The sequence below is a fragment of the Antennarius striatus genome, chromosome 11 (assembly GCF_040054535.1).
Source record: "Antennarius striatus isolate MH-2024 chromosome 11, ASM4005453v1, whole genome shotgun sequence".
Lineage (NCBI taxonomy): Eukaryota > Metazoa > Chordata > Actinopteri > Lophiiformes > Antennariidae > Antennarius > Antennarius striatus.
The window spans coordinates 7,389,404-7,409,302 of NC_090786.1; the positions used below are offsets into that span (position 1 = coordinate 7,389,404).

The window sequence follows — 19,899 nt, forward strand, 5'->3', positions numbered from 1 at the left end:
TTCTCTTCACTTATGCCTATGACATCACAAACGTAAGGAATCCATGTATGCAAATGTAATCAACACCAAAAGCGCTGGACAGACACTCATGGGACTGGATAAAGGAACAGAAATAGAGATTCGTCTCATTAGGACTGCGATGCTTTTTAATGCAGTTAAATGCCACAGATTGGTTGCATCTATTTCTGGCTGGTTACAGACGGTTACTATTACATTATTACTTCTTGTTGAATCAAGTGGAAAAACGGGGTCAGGAGTTATGTTTATCCTGCAAATAAACAAATAAATTATAAAACAATTAGGTCAGTCAAAAATGACTGTAGATTACCCAGCAGCTCTTTGGGGACAATGTCTTTATTTTTCTTTCACTCCTGGAAGTAGTCCATCATTTCCGTATCGTTAAGAATTAGTATTTTTAAAAGTTATGACAAATAAAACAGTCAATTTGAAAGGCTAATTTTATTATTTTATTGTGGCAGGCGATAATTTCGTGCTTGTTTCCAGTGAAATGTTTGGCAACCAAAACCGCTGGAAACCAACAAGGTATTTTCCTGTCAAGGTGGTGCACCTGCTCATATCGGCTCCGCCCCCCTCCGTACCCCAGCTTGACTACACTTCCCAGGCCGCACCGCGCGCTCCGCTCTCGCTCTCCGCTGCGCTCGTCCGCCTCGCTCCGCCACAGAACCAGTTGGTTTGGCCCAGCTCCTTCTTTCCTGCCTTCTCACTGTGCGTGCTGCTGTTTTTGTTGCCTGGTGTCAACCTACGCCGACAAGAGAAGAAGACATATCCCTCCCTCTGTTCAGTCAGAGGACCGCTTCCAATTTGCCTTCACTTCCCTCTCGTCGGAACCATTGGCTTGTGCGCCGTGCCAGTCAAGTCGTCTCCTTTTTCCCCCAGCCCGAGTTGAGCAGCAACAGCTTCGGAAACATCTGGCCGCCGCAGAGTGCTAAGACTCCCCGTCCCCTCCGCCTGCTCGCCTCGGCAGCCTGTTATGGAAATTAGTCCAAAGTCAATCTAGTTTTCAGGGGGAAAAAACAGGGGGTTTGACGGTGGACGCAGGGAGAACGCTGGACCGTGTTGTCTGTAAGTGCTGCTTCTATTACCGGAGTCCGACTGGAGGAGGAGAGCGGAGGGTGGGTTATGGAGAGGAAAAAGTAGCTAAACCTTCCTTAGCATGACTGTGTTGTCTCCACGCACTAATAGTTGCTATGTTAGCTCCGTGGTGTTTTAGCAGCTGTTGTCATAGCACCCGGGCCTTACCACAACTGTAAATAGCTTAATATTGTCGGCTCTCCGTCTTTACTTTTGTTAGCCGTGGTCGGGCTATAGCTAGCTGCGGGGGTCAGCCTGTCCCCTCTCTCTTTATTCTCTTTAGATATTTACTGAGGAATTTAAAAAAAAATTTTTAAAATCTTCTCCTGTCGACAATCACACAACTAAAACATTTGGACTTTTTGTGCAAATTTTCCTTTTCGCCCCACAAAAGGCGTGCAGTCACTTATGGCTGATCCGAGTTGGAAGTGTGTTCATTTTAATTCATTACAAACTTATCGATCACAGCTCTGGGAGTGTTGCCACGATATTAAAATGCGTTAAAGTAAAGCAGAAGTTAATTAAAGTTTAAGTGGGACTAATCTAAGACCGTGGCTGATTTATTTATTTATTTATTTTACTTAAGCTTATAAATGATTGTGAAAGTTGGAATTGGAATTTCTCAACCTATTTCAGGTGATTTGCACTCCCGCTAAAGTTTGATTAAAAGTTACTTCCATCATGAGAGGAATATTATGAATTTGTAAAAAAAAAAAAAAAAAAAAAGACAGATTGTAAGAAAGGAAAAATAAGTAATAATTTTATAACCAACCACCACATTTTAGCATATCTGTGATATTTATTTTTTACCTCAGGACATAAATAGGAATCATTATTGTCATGATGTAATGTGTGTGTGTGTGTGTGTGTGTGTGTGTGTGTGTGTGTGTGTGTGTGTGTGTGTGTGTGTGTGATATACGGGATTCAGGTAAATTAAATGTAAGTAAAATTGAAAGTTTCTTCTCGCACTAAAGGGAAAGTGAATCTAGGCTGTTGTAATAAGTTTGTCTCTGGTTTATTAAAGGCTTGTATGCCTTTTGTTTAGGAGGTGCTCTCATTAGGCTCTTTCTTTATGACTTGTTCCCATTGTTTCCTCATTTCATTTTCATTCCTGTCAGTTGTCGGGTGTCTCTGCAGAGGAGGGGGCTGGGGATGGATGGACAGATAGATGAATGAATGAATGAATGAATGAATGAATGCAAGACAAGGCAGCAGCGCTGAACCGTAAAGAAGTGGGAAACAATATCATCTGCATGCGTCTGTTAGTTGCAAATTTGCTGTGCTGGCCTTTGTTCATTACAGCGATGTAGAGAGAAAGAGAAAGACGGTCCAGCGTTTAAAAAATTTGTAACACCTCAAAAAGGTTAGAGTAAAGTTTAAATCCAACACACATACTGTACACGTTCTGTTTTCTTATTAGTTTTGAAAGTAGCAGGTCGGTTTTAGTTAAATTGTCTGCTTTAACAAACTGTTCCAAAAACCAACTCAGCATCCCATTTAGCAGAAGCAGGGTTTCTTTTCCCAGAGAGAGAGAGAGAGAAGAGAAAAGGGGATAGAAAGAGAGACAGATAGACAAAGTTGCGTGGTGTTGGTAGAATGAAAGAGGAGTCTGGTGGCAGGAGTGTAGAGGAGGCAGCATATGGCTGTAGAAAGAGCACAGCTGGAGGTAGCATCTCCATCTGAGGATGATGTCAGAGCAGCTGACAGGCTGCCATCCACCCCACCTCCTCCTCCGCCGCCTCCACCCCTCCCCAGTCCTTTATTGTGAGTCTCAGCGGCAGCCTTGGAGAGTTAGTGCTCTCTGTATGTGTGTGTGTGTGCGTGTGTGTGTGTGTGTGGCTGCCGATCAGCGCCAGTTAGAAGGAGGAGGAGGAGGATGAGGAGGGAGGTGGTATCTCGTTCCCCCTCCAACATCTCCTTCACTTTGCATCTGTCCCTCGCAGTTTGAACAGCGTGGCTTTTTTTTTTTTTTGCCTGCCTGCTTCTTCTTCTTCTTCTCTCTGCTTCTTCTACCCACTCATTGATTCAGAGAGAGCGAGGAAGGGAAAGAGCAAGAGAGAGAGAGAGAGAGAGAGAGAGACATTCACGGCCATTACCAGCCAGAGAGCCCAGATATTCTGCTACAGTGGAGTTAATCAAGTTGATGCGTACCGCTGCAGGTATTGTCTTGTGTGCGTATTTGTGTGTGTACATGTGTGTGTGTCTGAGTGAGTGGGGGAGTGGGGTAGTTATTTTGTTTTGTTGTGGGGATCTCAGGTGTGTCAAACCGGGCTGAGCGCTGTTCAAACTGCTGCTGAGAGCGTCGGTGCTAAACTTGTGTTGGGGGGCTGATAGTAGTCCGGGACCTCTCCGCTGTGTTTACAGTTATAGTTTGGAGACTTGCATTTAACACTGAGCTAATCCCTTTATTTTTAAATGTATTCTTAGGCATCATAATCAGATGCTCACAGATTAAAAAGTGTTGTTTTTGTTTTTGTTTTTTTTAAGTTAAGATGAGTCGTTCTTTCCGTTTTTCCCTGTCAGAATACGAGAATTAACAATTCGAAGTCAAGCTTCTTTTGACTGATGTTAATTACAAAGAAAAACTTGTTGTTTTTTTCTATATGTTGAGACAAGTCAAACTGGGAAGTGAAATTTAAAATCATCCAATCAGGTTCTCTCTTTTCGTTTGAATGGAATTTAGTGTGAAATGACTGGAAAGCCGGTGCGGTCCGATCGAGCCTCGTTTTCCTCCTCCTGTCGGCTGGAGTGGAGGAGACTAATTTAGAAGTTGCAGATTTGAGCTGCCTGAATTGGCTAGACAGCTGTAATCGCACTCCCTCCTAGTCTTAATCTCTTTATCTGGCTAGCAGCTGCCATATGGCCCCCGTCAGCTGGATCAGATGTGGGTAAGCCTCCCTCCCCGGCCGTCCCAGCCTCCCTCTCTCTCTCTCTCTCTCTGTCTCTCTCCCCCCTCTGTGTCTCCCTCAGACCCCTTCCTGGGCTGACTGGCCGGGCCGGGTGACGGGCTGCTGCACTCCTGAGCCCCCGCTGACGGCTCCCTCCCCACAGCCGCCGACGTCGTCTTTATTTTTAGCCATCTTTAAGGATTAGGATTGATGCTGTGACGAGCAGGGCACTTACAGTGATTGTACTGTAAATCTTCTCTTCTGGGTTGTGGGCGGAGGGTTTGGGGGGGTTGAGACAGAGGGCAGTTTCTACTATGGGGCGGATGTGTGTGTGTGTGTTGTGTCTTCTAAGATTCAGATGGAAAGAAGTGTGTGTGAGCGATGGATGGCGTGTTGGTGTGTGTGGAAGGAGGAGATGGTGGTGGTGGTGGGGGTTTGGCTGGACAGAGGAGGGGGTGGTGGATGGGTGGGTGGGTGGGGGGGCTAGGAGGTGGTACACCCTTGTCCCCGTAAGCCCCCTCATTAAAAGCAGTCTGAACGAGCCAGGGAGCGAGCACACAAACACTCACACACACACAACATGCACACACAGACACACACACTGACATTCTTGGTTTAGCGTCATTCAAATGAGGCGATTTAACTGCTGTGGTTAACGCAGTGCAGAGCGGGACCCATGTATTTTCTCAGGCAGGACAAATCTACTTGGTTAACAGGTGGGACTTAATGATTTTAAAGATTTTATCCTCATTATCTCCTTCTGTCCACTGATATTTTGCCAGATTAGTTCATTTTTCTTTTCTTTTCTTTTTTTTTTATAGGTATTTATCAATTCAATAATTCCGTTTTTAAGGACTTGAAGAGTATTGTGTGAGCTTTCTTGTTCTTCTCTCCTTCTTGTTTGATCTTTTACGCCTCAACAAGAGAGAAGCTGTTTTGTTTTCAACGCTGCTATTTCAATTGGCCGGTTTTGCTGCTCGCTTTAGCCTGTGGAGGTGTTTGGTAGGTAGGCTGCTGCTGAGTGCATGCGTTGTGTACGTAAGGACAGTGTGTGCAGCTGAAAGCCGGTTACCTAAAAGGGCTGTGCCAGGCCAGGCCAAAGTGGGTTAATAAAAATAACCAGCGTAGGAGCAGCGACAATCCAGGAGTGCAGGCAGAGGAGTGAGAGATGAAGAGTGAGAACGGAGAGAATCTGTCGCTGGTGCCTCACCTGAGATCAGAACCGCTCATTTATCAATCGGTTCAAAGTCGAATCAGTGGTATTCAGTTTAATTGAAATTACTTTAAGGTTTCTTTGTTTTTTGCTTCTATTTTAAATTGAAAGATAATGAAGGAAATAATTCCGCAACTTGAATCGTTGATTGAAGCAACGAATGCGTGACTTAAATGTGACCCGAATTTAATCTTAAAAAAATTTTGTCTTGGCCGTGCAAAAAAACATAACATAGAACACATTTAAATTTTCAAAAATCGGATGTTAAATATATATGTATGTATAATTTTAAATACTATGTATTTTTTACTTCTCTTCTCATTATTTGTCTCGTGTGTCTTAGCCGCAGATCATTTCAAAACCTTTCGTGATGATGTGAACAACACTCTAATTTGAACTGTATTTTAACTTTATTAAGACTGTGTTACGTATTTAATTTAAAAAACTAAATCCACCTTTTTGTAGAATCTCTCTTCTTCTGTTTTCTTTTTAACATGAATGTTTTTGTTTGGTTTTGCTGTTTCCCTCCTGTTATTTATTTCCTTCAGTTTTGTTAATTTAATTAACCTGAAACAAACACGGTATTTAAAATGCAAACGCTTCATTAAAACCAAACCTAATTAGAAACACATGGTGATAAACAAATTGAATTCCTTTTTATCAGATAATTGTGACTTAGATTTTTTTTTCCTCTGTGTCTCCGTGGCTCCAGGTTATGAGGACGGCAGGATGGAGTTCCCAGACCACAGCAGACATTTACTCCAGTGTCTGAGTGAGCAGCGGCACCAGGGCTTCCTGTGTGACTCCACGGTGCTGGTGGGCGATGCCCAGTTCCGGGCCCACCGTGCTGTGTTGGCGTCCTGCAGCATGTACTTCCACCTCTTCTACAAGGACCAGCTGGACAAGAGAGACGTGGTGCACCTCAACAGCGACATCGTCACGGCGCCGGCATTTTCCCTGCTCCTAGAATTCATGTACGAGGGCAAGCTGCAGTTCCAGGACCTTCCCGTGGAGGACGTGCTGGCAGCAGCCAGCTACTTGCACATGTATGACATTGTCAAGGTGTGTAAGAAACGTTTGAAGCAGAAGGCCACGGCGGAGGCGGACAGCACTCGCAGGGAAGAAGACGGAGGCTCCAGCTGCTCCGATAAGGCTGATAGCATGTCAGATGGTTCCACAGGCCGGCCTGCTACCGCTGACCTGCTACACAGTGACGATGAGGAGGAGGGGAAGGCCGAGGGAGGACCGCTGTGGCTCAGGTTGCCCTCCGCTGACAGACCAGGGACGCCAGCCATCGCGAGAACCAGCCCCAGGCACGGCGAGGTGGAGATGCAGGCCGGGGATGGCTTGGGCGAACGAGGGAAGCTGCCTTCCCCAGCCGGCAGCCCCACCAGCTCCACTGGATCCCTCTCCCAAAGGTCCCAGTGCTCCATGAATTCTCGCGGAGGACACCGAGGCAGGAGGGTGTCCAACGACGCGGCCGACTGCGTCCTGGATCTGTCGGTGAAGCCGGTTGCCGGGAACAGCCACGCCAACCACCACCAGTCCTACTTCAGCGGGGCGGCGACGCCCGACAGCCTCCAGAGCCCTCTGGCTGTGAGGGTGAAGGTGGAGAAGGGCGTGGCTTCGGACGAGGAAGAGGAGCTAGGAGGCGGGGAGTACAACATGGAACACAGCGGCATCGCCAAGACGACGGTGGTTCCCAGCGCCAACGGGGGCCTCCACCACGGGGTCGGAGGGCCGCTGTCGGCCCAGAGGAGGCTGGGCCTGGAAGCGCATCTGTCCGCTCTGCGAGAGGCCTCCCTGGCCTCGGAGCTGGAGCGGGAGGAGAAGCCTTCGGCCACAGCGGACGACGAGGACATCCTGGGGGGCGAGAACGAGCGCGCCCAGGTGGAGGCGGCCAGCATCGACAGCTCCCTGCTGCCCTACGTCTCCAACATGCTGTCGGCGCCACACACCCAGATCTTCATGTGCCCGCTGTGTAACAAAGTGTTCCCCTCCCCGCACATTCTCCAGCTCCACCTCAGCTCCCACTTCAGGGAGCAGGAGGGCATCCGCTCCAAGCCCGCCGGGGACGTCAACGTCCCCACGTGCACCATCTGCAGCAAGACCTTCTCCTGCATGTACACGCTGAAGCGCCACGAGCGGACACACTCCGGCGAGAAACCCTACACCTGCACCACCTGCGGCAAGAGCTTCCAGTACTCACACAACCTCAGCCGCCACGCGGTGGTGCACACGCGCGAGAAGCCGCACGCGTGCAAGTGGTGCGAGCGGCGCTTCACGCAGTCCGGGGACCTCTACCGACACATTCGTAAGTTCCACTGCGAACTGGTCAACTCTCTGTCAGTGAAGAGCGAACCGCTGGCGCTGCCCAATGTCAGGGATTGGGCCATTGAGGACAGTTCCCAGGAACTGTGGAAGTAAACACAGACTGCTGGGGGTGGATAAAGGGAGAGAGAGCAGAAAGGGAGAGGAGGGTGGAGAAGAACGAGGGGGGGGGGGTGAGGAAAGCTTGATGTTTGGGGTTTAAGTGAGTCAAGTTTTTGTGTGTCGCAAGATCTCATTCAATTGCACTTTAATAGCACATGAAAATGTTACTACTGAGTTTTTTTGTTGTTTTATTTTATTTTACTCTGAAGTCTAATTTTATTTGACTTAAGTTCTTGTTATGGTGGATTTGGTTGCGTCTGAAGACGTGGATCCCAGTGAGAACGACTTGCCTTTTATTTTATTTAATTATTTTTTTTTGTTTTTTTTGTTTTGAAGAGTTGTCACTCCGTATCATCTCAGACACAACTACTCCGATGCTGGCCGGCGTGTCGGTCCCGGTTCCACAGAACAGCAGACGCCACTGCAGGAGTTCAGGTCGAACCCACTGAAGTGAAAATAGTATTACACTAAACGGGTACTGTGATCACCACAAGTTGATACCACACGCACACACACACAGATTGAAGACGTGTGTGTGTGTGTGTGTGTGTGTGCGATGCTGCACTACTCCGGCAAAAATTTCACCTGATGTGTGTGTGTGTGTATGTGTGTGTGGGTGTGCTTTGTGTGTATTAATTTTGTTTTGTACTGGCACAGAGGTGTCGTTTATAAAGCGCTCCCTGCTTCTTGTCGAGCTCTTGGGTTTTGTGTGTTCAGGGTAAAGCTGACTGACTGACAGACAAACTGATGGCACTCATGCAATGCACAGCCTCCTTTTTTCACTTCCAATCAATTTGAAGTATTTTCTAAAAAAAAAAAAAGAGGAAAAAGAAAAAAAACAAACAGAAAAGACCTTTACAAATTATAATAATTATTATTGTCATTAATAGAATTATTTCTTAAATGTAGCTGTCATTCTTTAAACATCTCTTGTTGAAAAGGTATTTAATTTAAGATGGTTGTATATTGTTCTGCTATAGTTTTAGAATTTTAATCTGCTACTTTTTTAAATTTATTATTATTATTATTATTATTATTATTATTTTAATTATTATTTTGTTACTTTTTTTGTAATGGGACCTGCTGTTGTTGCATGAGGTCTAAACCTGTACATTTTAAAATAAAAATGTGAATTTGCTGTATTACTGTACACATTGTAATTGATCAAATATTTGATAATGGGCTTTCCTTTCCTTTTATTTGTGAATACTACTCCAGGGTGCGGTCTGTTGAAAAACTGAATACTATTCTCACAACTATGGAAAAAAATGCATGAAAATTTGATTTTGTCTTAAACCTTTTGGTTTTAGTTTTTGCATCAGGGGGTAAATGTGTGAATTAAGACTTTTGACAGTGAAAAGTTGGGTTTTTTGTTTTCCTTCTTAACAGAAGTCTGTCGCTGGGCTCCTAGAAGAATGTTCTTGAATGTGTTTCCGTCAGATGTTGAAGCGATACGATGAAGCATTTTAAGCCTGTGTCTATATGCACTGATTTCTCTGCTGTGTGTGTGTTTGTGTGTTTATGAGCGTGTGGCTTGGTTGTTACCAGTCAGAACTTAACCTACTGAAGATCTCTGTCCAACCCAGCACTTCCTGCTCCTGCTCCTCAGGCGTTCAATTCTCCACTGCTGTATGTTTGTGTTCCATCCCTCATCCTCGTCTGGCCGTTCTTTCCCGCCGCTCTAGATGTGGTCGAGTCATTTCTTGGTGACGTCTGCTCTTTGGAGCGCCGTTTTATGGCCCTGACTCTGCTAAAGAATAACAGACAAGGACAAAGCAGAGGGGCTGAAACTGAGCTGCCCCTGCTGAAGTTGAAGGGTCAGATATCTCTGTCACGTTGTTGCGTCATGTTGAGCTGTGCTGCTCTGAGCTGAATGGGGCCATGCTGATTCATTATAATAGCCCACCTAACTCGGCGCAGTGCATTTCGCATCAGACGCAGTGGCGTGAACGCAAGAGCGTATCTCTATTTGTGTTTCCCTCTCAAAACACAGTCCTCGCTTTGAGTTAGATGGAGGAGAATTGGCCTGCCTGAAAGCACCTTTTAAGCTTAAAGACATAAAATCAGGATTTTTTTTTGCTGAAAAGATGCCTTTATTTAAAAAAACAAAACATTTTTGATGCTGTCGAAGTATTTGATACTGGAGAGCATTGGGAAATTGTTTAAAATCATGTATAAATTCATGGAATTTATTGAATTTATCAGAAAATGATGTCTTATATTTTGAACATGTGATTGGATTTTTTTTTTTTTTTGTAAGTGAATGTTGTGTTTGGGCTGGGGCTATATCAGTTAGATTTTTTACTTTCTTTGACCTCCGCATCACAATTTCTCAAAATTTTTTGCTGTAATTTCAAAATAACGGTCGAGCGTTTATACAATCCAAAAACATTTGTCGTAATAGAGATACCGCTCCACATTTCTCCCCACACACACACACACACACACACACATTCAGATATATCTGTGTGTGGATATGTATACGTGCATGTAGTGGGTGGGTGGGGTGTTTGTATGTGCCGCCCTGTCATCTGGTGGCACCTACAGGCGTTGCTAGCGCGTCAGTGTAGATGGCGTCGGCAGTTTGCACCACATCGTCTTGTTTTCTCCTAGAAAACAGTATTTCTTTGACAATGTCTACGTATGGATCACTGCTGTTTCTTTTCTTCTGTTCCTCTGGTTGTACTTGACCGCCTTAAACTGCTGTAGTCTGGGCTGTTTTTGATTTTTATTACTATTTTTTTTAAATCATGAGTATGTGGTGGAGTTGTGGGTGCAATGTTAGCCACTCTAGACGCTGTGAAACAACCACTACGATGAGACATCTCCATCTTTTTGCTGTACTTACTTGAAAACTAAGGGGTGAAATTTGTTTTGTTTTTTAAAGCAAGGTATAAAAATGTTCAAATGTCATAGACAGTTTATGAAAAGGCAGATGGAGGCTGGGGTGTGTGAAATTAGTCTGGTTTTTTAAAGAGGACAATCACTGTCTGGGAAAAACAAGAAGATTTTGATTCAGATGTATTTGCTCCCTTTTGAGATTTTTTTTTTTTGTTTGCTTTTCTTTTATGTTCTCTTTTCAGATTTAGTCATTTTTAGCTTTGACAATCATAGTTGGGTTAATTTTGTTTCTCAAAGGGAGTAAATTCTAATTGTGTTTAGTTTTGTAATATTTTGGTGTGCCGTTGTTGACATTTTTAAATTGTGTGCAAACTGCAATAAATTATAAGAATCTTGAAATTCAGCCAACGTTTGGAGATCTGGTTTGTTTTTCTCTTCTCTTGAAATTTTTTTAAATAATCATGCTTTGTTTTGTTTATTATTAATATGCATATTTATTACAATATATATATTTGTTTAAAATGATTAAAAATATTCAAATCAAACTACATACATTTTTAAAAATTAGAAACATGTTTAAAGCTCGCACACAGTTACAGGTTGCAGGAGTTTTTGGCATCCTGTTCCTCACTGACATGCCATATGGGTGAAGGTTTTGTGTGTGTGCATGTGTGTGTGTGTGTGTGTTTGTGTGTGTGATGCTCTACAGTGGGTTGTGGTTGGACACGGCATGAGTGCCTTGCTTTGCGTGTACATGTGTGTGTGTGTGTGTGTGTGTGTACCTCTCCTGTTATATCTGCTGCACTGGTTAAAGTGTAGGCTGAGAAGAAAATGTGCAGCAGCTTGTTGAGATCCAACCCCCTGCAACACACACACACACACACACACACACACACACACACACACACACACACACACACACACACACACACCCTCGATCCAAAGCTCCTCAAGTACAGTTTTTCAGTAAAGAAATCAGCTTTAGCTAATGTATTGCTGCTCAGTAAACCTCCTCTTACAGCTGCATTAAAAGCCCCTCCACTCCAAGGCCAAGGATCAGCGTTCATTGGCCACAGATGGTCTCCTCAGTAAGCCCCCAACACACGCCATAAGCTCACTCTTAATCTCCGACGACATTGTCCCGAAGAATATTGGTCGAGGAAGTTAGAAGCGTTAATTAGCAAAACATAATAATAATCTGCAAACTGTATGCATGGGGGGGATAAAATTTATAGAACATCTTAAATGTGAAAATGCTTCTTGTTTAGAATTTTAGTTTGCGAAACTGAAATAATTTTCATAAAGGAGGTGTTTTTTTGAGATGATCTCAGCTTTGGCTCCCGACAGACAGCAGACTTGATGATAACTGCTGTAGAAAATACAACAACCTCATCCTTTGGACGTGCGCTGTTCGCTGATCATTAATTGCAATCTGCAGCGTTGTGAGTGAACATCTGCTTATAGACAACTGCTCCGTCTCTGTGCGAGGAGGCTACGCGAGGTTTGCTGTGAATGTAGGTCATTAATTTGTTTCTGTCCTTTGTTTACTTAAGGAAGGGGGACAAAGGGGCAGCTGCAGAACCATTTGGCTGTGCCCAAGGCAGGCCAGCTCAACATGTTGGGAGGCTGAGACCAGCTTGGGCTCCTATCTGGGGCCCGGGCCCCTGCACTCTGCTGCTTTGCGTGAGGGAACGGCCTCTGCCAAGCTGCCAAGGAAGGGCTCCCATACCAGGAAACAGAGGGAGGGAAGAGAGGGAAGAGGGTAGGATGAGGAGATAAAGGAAAGAGAGTTTTGTGTATTCAAAGCGTCCTGATGTTTGACTGTTTTTCAGTCCAGTTTTCCAGCTTGTCTCTAAACTGACATCTGCAGGTTTGGCAGAGAACACAGCCGCTATAACTTTGTTGAAACTTCCAAAAATCGGCTCAAGACAGCTGTTTGCATGTGAGGGGAAGAACGCCAGACGTGCATCTATGAATACGGCGTGTGTTTGTGTATGATGTACAGGGGGAAAAAATTACCAAAACTTCCTGAACAAACACTTTTATTCTGATTCCCCACCGCTTGAAAATGAATCTGGTTGAATATACAGTAAGTAGAAAGAGCTGCTGCTGCAAAAGAAACAACAATAAAAAATAGAAATTGAGATTTAGATCCATATTTAGATTTCAGACGATGACCAGGATCATTCATTGACAGCATCCTTAAACCGTTTTAGGAGACATTTTCTGAGACTTGTTGATTCTTTATGCAAAAGAAAAAACACTCGGAGACCGAACGGTGGGAGAACCGATAGAGAACAAGGAAAGGAGGGACAAACGTGTGTGTGTGTGTGTGTGGGTGTGTGTGTGTGAGTGTGTGTGCGTGTGTGTGTGAGATTGGGGATTGTCTGCATATTTAAAAGAGCCTCTTTGTCAGGCACTCAGCACAGCAGGACAGAAGGCAAGCAACAAGCGGCCCGCCTGGAAGCAGACAATACAGTGGCACTACACTGGCTGAGGAGGGGGGGAGCGCTGCAGAAGGGGGTGTTGGATAGGGAGGGAGGGGGGTGGCAAAAGGGGGGTTATTTTTGGGGGAAATCAGGGGGCACAGTGCCCCAGCAAACCTCCATCCATCCACGCCCCCTCCCCTTTTCCTGCAAACAAAAGGGGACGCAACTCGAACTTGAATATCTGTCTGTCTTTGTGAGAGGAGGGCCCCCATACACTACTTCCCTCTGACCCCCCCCCCAAAACACATCCCACCAATCTCTTACACACCCTTTAACATGCACACACACACACACACACACACACACACACACACACACGCACACACACGCACACACACACACACACACACACATTGGTATATGTGGAAATATAAGACTCATGCACACGCATACAGAAAATATGTATGTTTATATTCATAGAACCTGTCAAGAAGTGAACACACACGCGTGCGCACACACACACACACACACACACACACACACACACACACACACACACACACACACAAAGGCCTCCAGCTGGCCTGTCTTTAGGGCTGGTCTAGGATGGGATTAAACAGTTCATGTCCTTTGTGTGGTTCTTGTAGGGAAGGAGAGCAGACATGGAGGAGAAAGAAAGGCGACACGTCGTCTTTCAAACCAGATGACTAACCTGACGAGGCCACATCTGGGATAAACACACCCATTCATTAGAGCTGGGTTTAAATAAAACTAGATGAAACCTCCTCTCTTTATTCTGACCAACTCCTGCATCCTCTCCCAGCTGTGTGTGTCTGCCCGATAAGTGCGATGACCAGGGTGTGTTTGGGGTGTTGTTGGAAACTGCTGGCATCCCGACAAATGTGTACAACTCAGCACTTTATCGTCGCCGTGGTGACCTAATGGTGGGGTCACGCAGGGATGGGTTCTCTAGTGTTGCTAACCAAACCTGCTAGCTTGCTGCTGTGCAGACTTTACTAGAATTGTATTGTGTACCTGTGTGTGTGTGTGTGTGTGTGTGTGTGTGTGTGTGTGTGTGTGTGTGTGTGTGTGTGTGTGTGTGTGTGTGTGTGTGTGTGTGTGTGTGTGTGTGTGTGTGTGTGTGTGTGCACCAGACATCTGCTGCACCTGCCTGCTAATTTACACGCACACACACACACACACACACACACACACACACACACACACACACACACACACACACACACACACACACACACACACACACACACACAGGACATGTGAACAGCCAGCCAGCTGTGGTGTTGTGAAAGATTCAAGTTCGCTCTTCCTCTCATATCTCTCCTCTCACTGCAACACAGTAGGGACAAGTCAAACACACACACACACACACACACACACACACACACACACACACACACACACACACACACACACACACACACACACACACACACAAAACAGAGCATTCTGGGTAATTCTTAATACCTGCCAATATGCAATAGGTCTTTAAGTCAGTGGAAAGCAGCCATTCATGTCTAACATGCATTTAAATGTAGAAAATATTTAAAATATGAAACATTATTTTTCTCCACATTATCATCTTGTGTTTCTCAGCAGTTGGGGACCAGCAGTCATCATTTCATCTCAACTCTGAGTGGTTTCAGAAGATTTTAACATATCGGATGATGAAAGCCTTTCCTGATACTGAGAATGACAAATATGAAACTGACTGTAAATTTTGTCTAATACCAACCAATGTGAAGCAAGGTGACTCAGTCGAGCGTAAACCTCCACCAAGGCCCAAAAGCCCCTGTAATGAAATTAAAATCGAATACAGATCCGCCCCTTCATGCATATCCATTCCAAAATATGATGGATTCTTATTCACCACTTATTATTATTCCACCCTCCTACCAAGTTCCATGAAAATGATCCATGTTGTTTACTACCAACAGACAAACTATCCAACAGACGTCGGTGAAAACACAACCTCAGCGGTGGCGGTAATAGACCTCAGAGTTGCGTACCGTATTCTATAAAGTCAGTAATGTTGTATAAATCAGCATATGCTTTATGCAGGTTTACTTTTCCACAGTGTGAACTCTCACACCTCTGATCGTTTCCTCCCACTGACTGAAGATCATGCAGACATGATCTTCAGGAGTTCCGACACAAGTTTTGAGAGAATTCTGATGTGAAAGCATGAATTGGACTCAGTAACTCCAACAGTTGCCTCATCCCGCCAACACAGAGATTGATTGCAAGTGCAGAAAATACATTTGTGCAAACAGTATGTCTGAATATTTCTGCTCCACCATCCATTTGTCTATTTATCATATGGTCGACGTTTTCTTGACACGAGGAAAGACATCGAAAACACTCCCGGCAGCAGAAAATGTGCATGAGGGGAGTTAACTGGCGCACTGGACCTATGCATGTAGTTATTGTGTGTGTGTGTGTGTGTGTGTATTCTCTCACCCTGTGATGCCAACCTCTCTGCTCCCTCCCAGCTCTGGCCAGGCACGACCCATCTGTCAGATTCCTCCTTCCATCCATCCATCCCTCCCCCATCCGTGGTGTCCATCCCTCCCCCTGTGTACCCATCCTTCTTTTCCTCCTGTTTGTCTATCTGCCCCATCCCTCCATCTTCTAACACCCACCATCAGCCCTCAGTCATACTCCCTCTGCTCCTTCTTCTCTCCCCTCATCCTCCTGTAACTTCTCTTTTTTTTCCTGTTATCCATCTTTTTTTTCCTCTAAAGAAGTTGTTCTCTGCATTTCTCCCGGTTTTCATCTTGTGTGTTGGTGTTTGTGCCTCTAACAATCGCACTTACGGAACTGAAATCATGTGGTCACTCCAGCTTGTGCACTAATGACAACAGACATCATCAAACGATAACAAAATCAAGCCCAAAAGCTTTTTCTCTTGTACCCCGAGCGACTCGAGGCCAATGTGGGACCCTGCAGACCCATGTAGAGCCCTGAGGCTCGCTGTTCCTGCTCCATGCTGAACCAAACTGATCCAATCTGGGCCAGAGAGACAGGGGTCCTGCCTAGGGAACTGGCACTGTCTCCCAGTATATGTAGTGCAGCATCAGCGGTGTAGCCTGGGGTGTACTGGCATGGCTGTGCTTTGGATTATTGAAGGCAGCTTAGGACCATCTGTATGTTGGTGGGGAGAATGTAACGAAGGAGAGAAGGATAAATAAAAAAGAAGTTCTTTTTTCTTTGAGTCTCTGCAACCAAATTTTTAACAATTACATTTAATAACCACAATCCCATCACCACGAATATACTGTATGTCATGGAGAACAGTGGTCCCCAAAGAGGAGGGAGGGATTTCTTTTCTAATGATGCAGAGGAAAAGATTGTTCTGCTGCAAATAAACTTTCTTTTCCATTGGACAGTCCTCTTTTTTGTCTTTCCGCTCGTGTGACTCTCGGGAAGGCAGTGCTGACACCTCAGACCTGTCCAGCGCTTTGATCCAGGCACAGATAGCCGAACAGCTATCAGATGGATTGCCGTGACATTGTGCACCGATATCTAAGATAAATCCTCCTGACTCTGGTGAGCCTGTGTTCCTCCACCATCAGGAAAAACCTTCACCTGTCTGGTGAAAAATCTCCACTTGATTTACATGATGGATGGGTGCATTGTTTGTGACAGATGCTACATGTCAGTGAGTTTGATCACACACAGTTTTACAACAAACATCTTTCTCACGACCTTCACAGGATGTATTGTAATCTGCTAACTCTATAAAGGAACTGCTTGTGGAATTTTTTGTGGGACAACTATGGATAATTTATTGAATTTCATTCCCTACATGTCACACATTGAAGTGTTGATGGGTTACATGACGAGATCATAAGATCAAACTTCACATGTTTCAAACTTCAGCTGATGAATGATTATTTGTGAAACCAACATCTTTCCAGTGAGTCGCAGCTGTACCTTCTGCTTGGTGCTAATTGGTGAAAGCTGGTGCTAAAGATCGCCTCATCTCTTGTGATCATTGGATACTTTGCCCTCTTGAGGGGAATCTGAGTTTGGTGGAACTGACGGAAACTCAACGACATCTCATCAGACGAAAAGCATTCAGTGGTGGTTTATCCTCACATTTCACCTACAGATATTACTCCAGATCCTCTGATTCCTATAATGCTATTTGCATACCCTAACCCTAACTCTAACCCTAACCCTAACTCTAACCCTAACCCTAACTCTAACCCTAACCCTAACTCTAACCCTAACCCAAACCCTAACTCCAAGCCATACCTTAAGCCTAACCTAACCCTAACCCAAACCCAAACCCTAACTATAACCTAAGCCAAACTATAAACCTAATCCTAACCCTAACTCTAACCCAAATCCTAACTATAACCCGAACCCAAACTACAAACCTAACCGTAGCTCTAACTCTAACCCTAACCCAAACCATAACTCTAAGACATGCCCTAAACCTAGCTTCAACCCTAACCCTAAGCCTAACTGTAACCCTAACCCCATCTCTATGTCATACCATAAACCTAACCCAAACCCTAACCCTAAGCCTAACCCAAATCCTAACTATAACCCTAAGCCAAACTATAACTCTAACCCATACCCAAACCATAACTTTAAGCCTTTAAACCTAGCCTCAGCCCTAACCCTAAGCCTAACTCTAACCCCATCCCTATGTCATACCCTAACCCTAAGCCTAACTCTAACCCTAACCTTAACCCTAACTCAAACTCTAATGTTAACCCAAACCCCAACTCTAACCCTTACCCTAAATCTACCCCAAATCCTAAAACTAACTCAAATTTAAACCTTAACCTTGAACATAACCTTAATCCTTGCTCTAACCCTAACCCTAACCCAAACCCAAAACTAAACCCATACCCTAACCCAAACCCTAACTCATCTTAGCCTGTGAGTGAATGGGTCTTTCACAGACGCCTCTGTGTTGACCTCACCTGTGGATTCTTTACCTGTGGAATGATCCAATCAGACATTTCTGAACATTTAACAACTTTTCCAGTAGTCTTTGTCGCCCCTGTCCCAACATCTGAGTTGTGTCGCTGGCATGAAAGTGAGAATAAGAACATCTTTACCAAAATCAAGGATGAGTCACAACTTCGTATGCTGATAGATCGCGGGCTAAAGATCAGAATCACTACTCTGTGTGCAGAGATTTTTGGCATAGCTGATGTATAAACACACAGATCAATGTGTGTGTGTCTGTGTGTGTGCGTGTGTGAGTGTTCATGTGTGGCAGAGACATATATGGTTGTGACCGTGTGTGTGTGTGGATGTTGTAGGTCTTCCAGAAGGTCTCCTCAAGAAGGCAGACAGACTGGCAAGCAGCTGTGGCTGTAACTCCGTTTCTCTCTTTCTCTCTCTTTCTTTCTCTCTCTCTCACACACACACACACACACACACACACACACACACACACACTTTCTCTCAGCCACACACTCACAACACAAGCTGTTGTTTCTTAACGACTGGGCTGCTCCGGAGCACATCTGCACTCTACATTATCATTAGCTCTCTCCCACATCCCCAGGATCGCTGACAAAGTGAACAATACCGACAATCACCCCCATCAGCTGCGGCCATATGGGCGCCATCCATAGCTGTTGCCCCCCCCACCCCCCACCCCCCCCCCACATCCCTCGGCTGGTCGGGTGGGTGGGGTGGAGGGGGTGAGGGGTAGGGGTTGGTGGTGTTGGGGTGAGAGCAGTGATTGTGCCAGCATCTGTTTGGCACTGACTTGCACACTCGGCCATTTTTGAAGATGAGTCGGCTGAACTGGCGATGAAGAAACTTTCTTTTTTTGCTGCTGTCACAACAATCCTGATGTGTGGGGGTTTTTTTTTTTTAATCATCTGTCTCACCCATACGTCTCCCTCTTTTTTTATCCTCCCCTCTATCTCCACATTTCCTCCCTCCCTCTTTCCCTCCTCTCTCCTCTGGATGGTTAAATACATTTCCAGGTACCCTCCTGTCGGCTGTGTTACCTAACTTCCATCACCTTCACCCCCCCCCCCTCCACCTACACCCCCATCCTAAGTGGCCCAGATGGCACAACAAGGTGCACTCCACCACTCTTCTGCTAGATCTCTCCCTCACCCCTTCTCTCCCCCTTTCTCTCTACCTCTCGGTCTTTTCTTCTTCTCTGTTCTTCCTCATGGACTTTGAACCCAGCTGGCAGAGGTGTTTTTTTGGGGGGTGGTTTTCTGGGATCAGCAGCAGAATCCTTCACTGCTCCTCTAATTATCTTTCAAGTCCAAACCCCAACTGTACATCATTCTTTTATATGTACATTCTCCCTCTCTCTCTCTCTCTCTCTCTCTTCCTCACTCTGTCGGATCACAAGCTTCAGTCGCTCCTTGGAGGGTTTTTTTTTTGGATAAACAGACACTTCATAGGGAAAGAGTCACCTTGAGATTAGTGTTTGTTGATATGGTTTTTAGCCTTTTGGTGCATTGTTGTTGTTGTTGTTCTAAATATGAAAATATTTTAAAGCTATAGCCATTAAGTGTTTCTTCTTTTGTTTAACGGTTTGCTCCACCTGCTGTGCAGGAACTCTGTGGAACTACTTAAAGTGAATTACCGCGTAGAATCAAAGGAAATCATAAATTCCTTTTCATTATGTGCACATAGGATGAGATACCGCCAAGTATTCTCACACTTTTCTTTTTTTTTCTCGGTCCAATAAAGAAATAAGAAGTTACTCAGCACACAGACTGTCCCAGGAACTTTTCACCATCTGAAGTTCATTTAATTGAGTCAACACAGAAAAACCTTCTCTCTTGAAATAAGGTGAAATTTAATGTTTGTCTAGTTTGAAGAAAATTCTCTAAAGTAGCCTTAATCAACTTTAAATCTCCCACAGTGTACTGCCAAAGCCTCCCCCTCCAGGTAAGACCCCCCCACCCCCCTTCTAGCTATCAGGTGATTGAAGGATACGTCTAATTCAGTTAAATTTCAATGGTGCCAGAGACCAGCATAA

General features: G+C 44.9%; 1 protein-coding gene across 5 annotated transcripts; it reads left to right on the forward strand.

The window, feature by feature from the left end:
* The first annotated feature begins 952 nt into the window (after positions 1-952).
* zbtb18 (zinc finger and BTB domain containing 18) lies at positions 953-10,846 on the forward strand. Of its 5 annotated transcripts, none has more exons than XM_068328124.1 (3): positions 985-1,083; positions 3,122-3,251; positions 5,906-7,912. In XM_068328124.1, exons 2-3 carry the CDS (start codon positions 3,236-3,238, stop codon positions 7,618-7,620), a joined length of 1,731 nt encoding a protein of 576 aa, XP_068184225.1. In that variant the 5' UTR covers positions 985-1,083; positions 3,122-3,235; the 3' UTR covers positions 7,621-7,912. The 5 variants fall into 5 exon arrangements, with proteins under 5 accessions (XP_068184227.1, XP_068184225.1, XP_068184226.1 ...); XM_068328123.1 differs by lacking the exons at positions 985-1,083; positions 3,122-3,251 and adding exons at positions 4,561-4,696; positions 7,963-10,846 and having other exon boundaries at positions 5,906-7,507; XM_068328126.1 differs by lacking the exon at positions 3,122-3,251 and having other exon boundaries at positions 953-1,083.
* Positions 10,847-19,899: the final 9,053 nt, after the last annotated feature.

Excerpts from the sequence above, each read along its gene's own strand:
- zbtb18 (XM_068328123.1), top strand. The coding sequence starts at position 4,657 with ATGTATTTTCTCAGGCAGGACAAATCTACTTGGTTAACAG. Across the intron at positions 4,697-5,905 it reads CAAATCTACTTGGTTAACAG|GTTATGAGGACGGCAGGATG; the intron begins GTGGGACTTAAT and ends CCGTGGCTCCAG. Across the intron at positions 7,508-7,962 it reads GGACCTCTACCGACACATTC|AGTTGTCACTCCGTATCATC; the intron begins GTAAGTTCCACT and ends TTTGTTTTGAAG.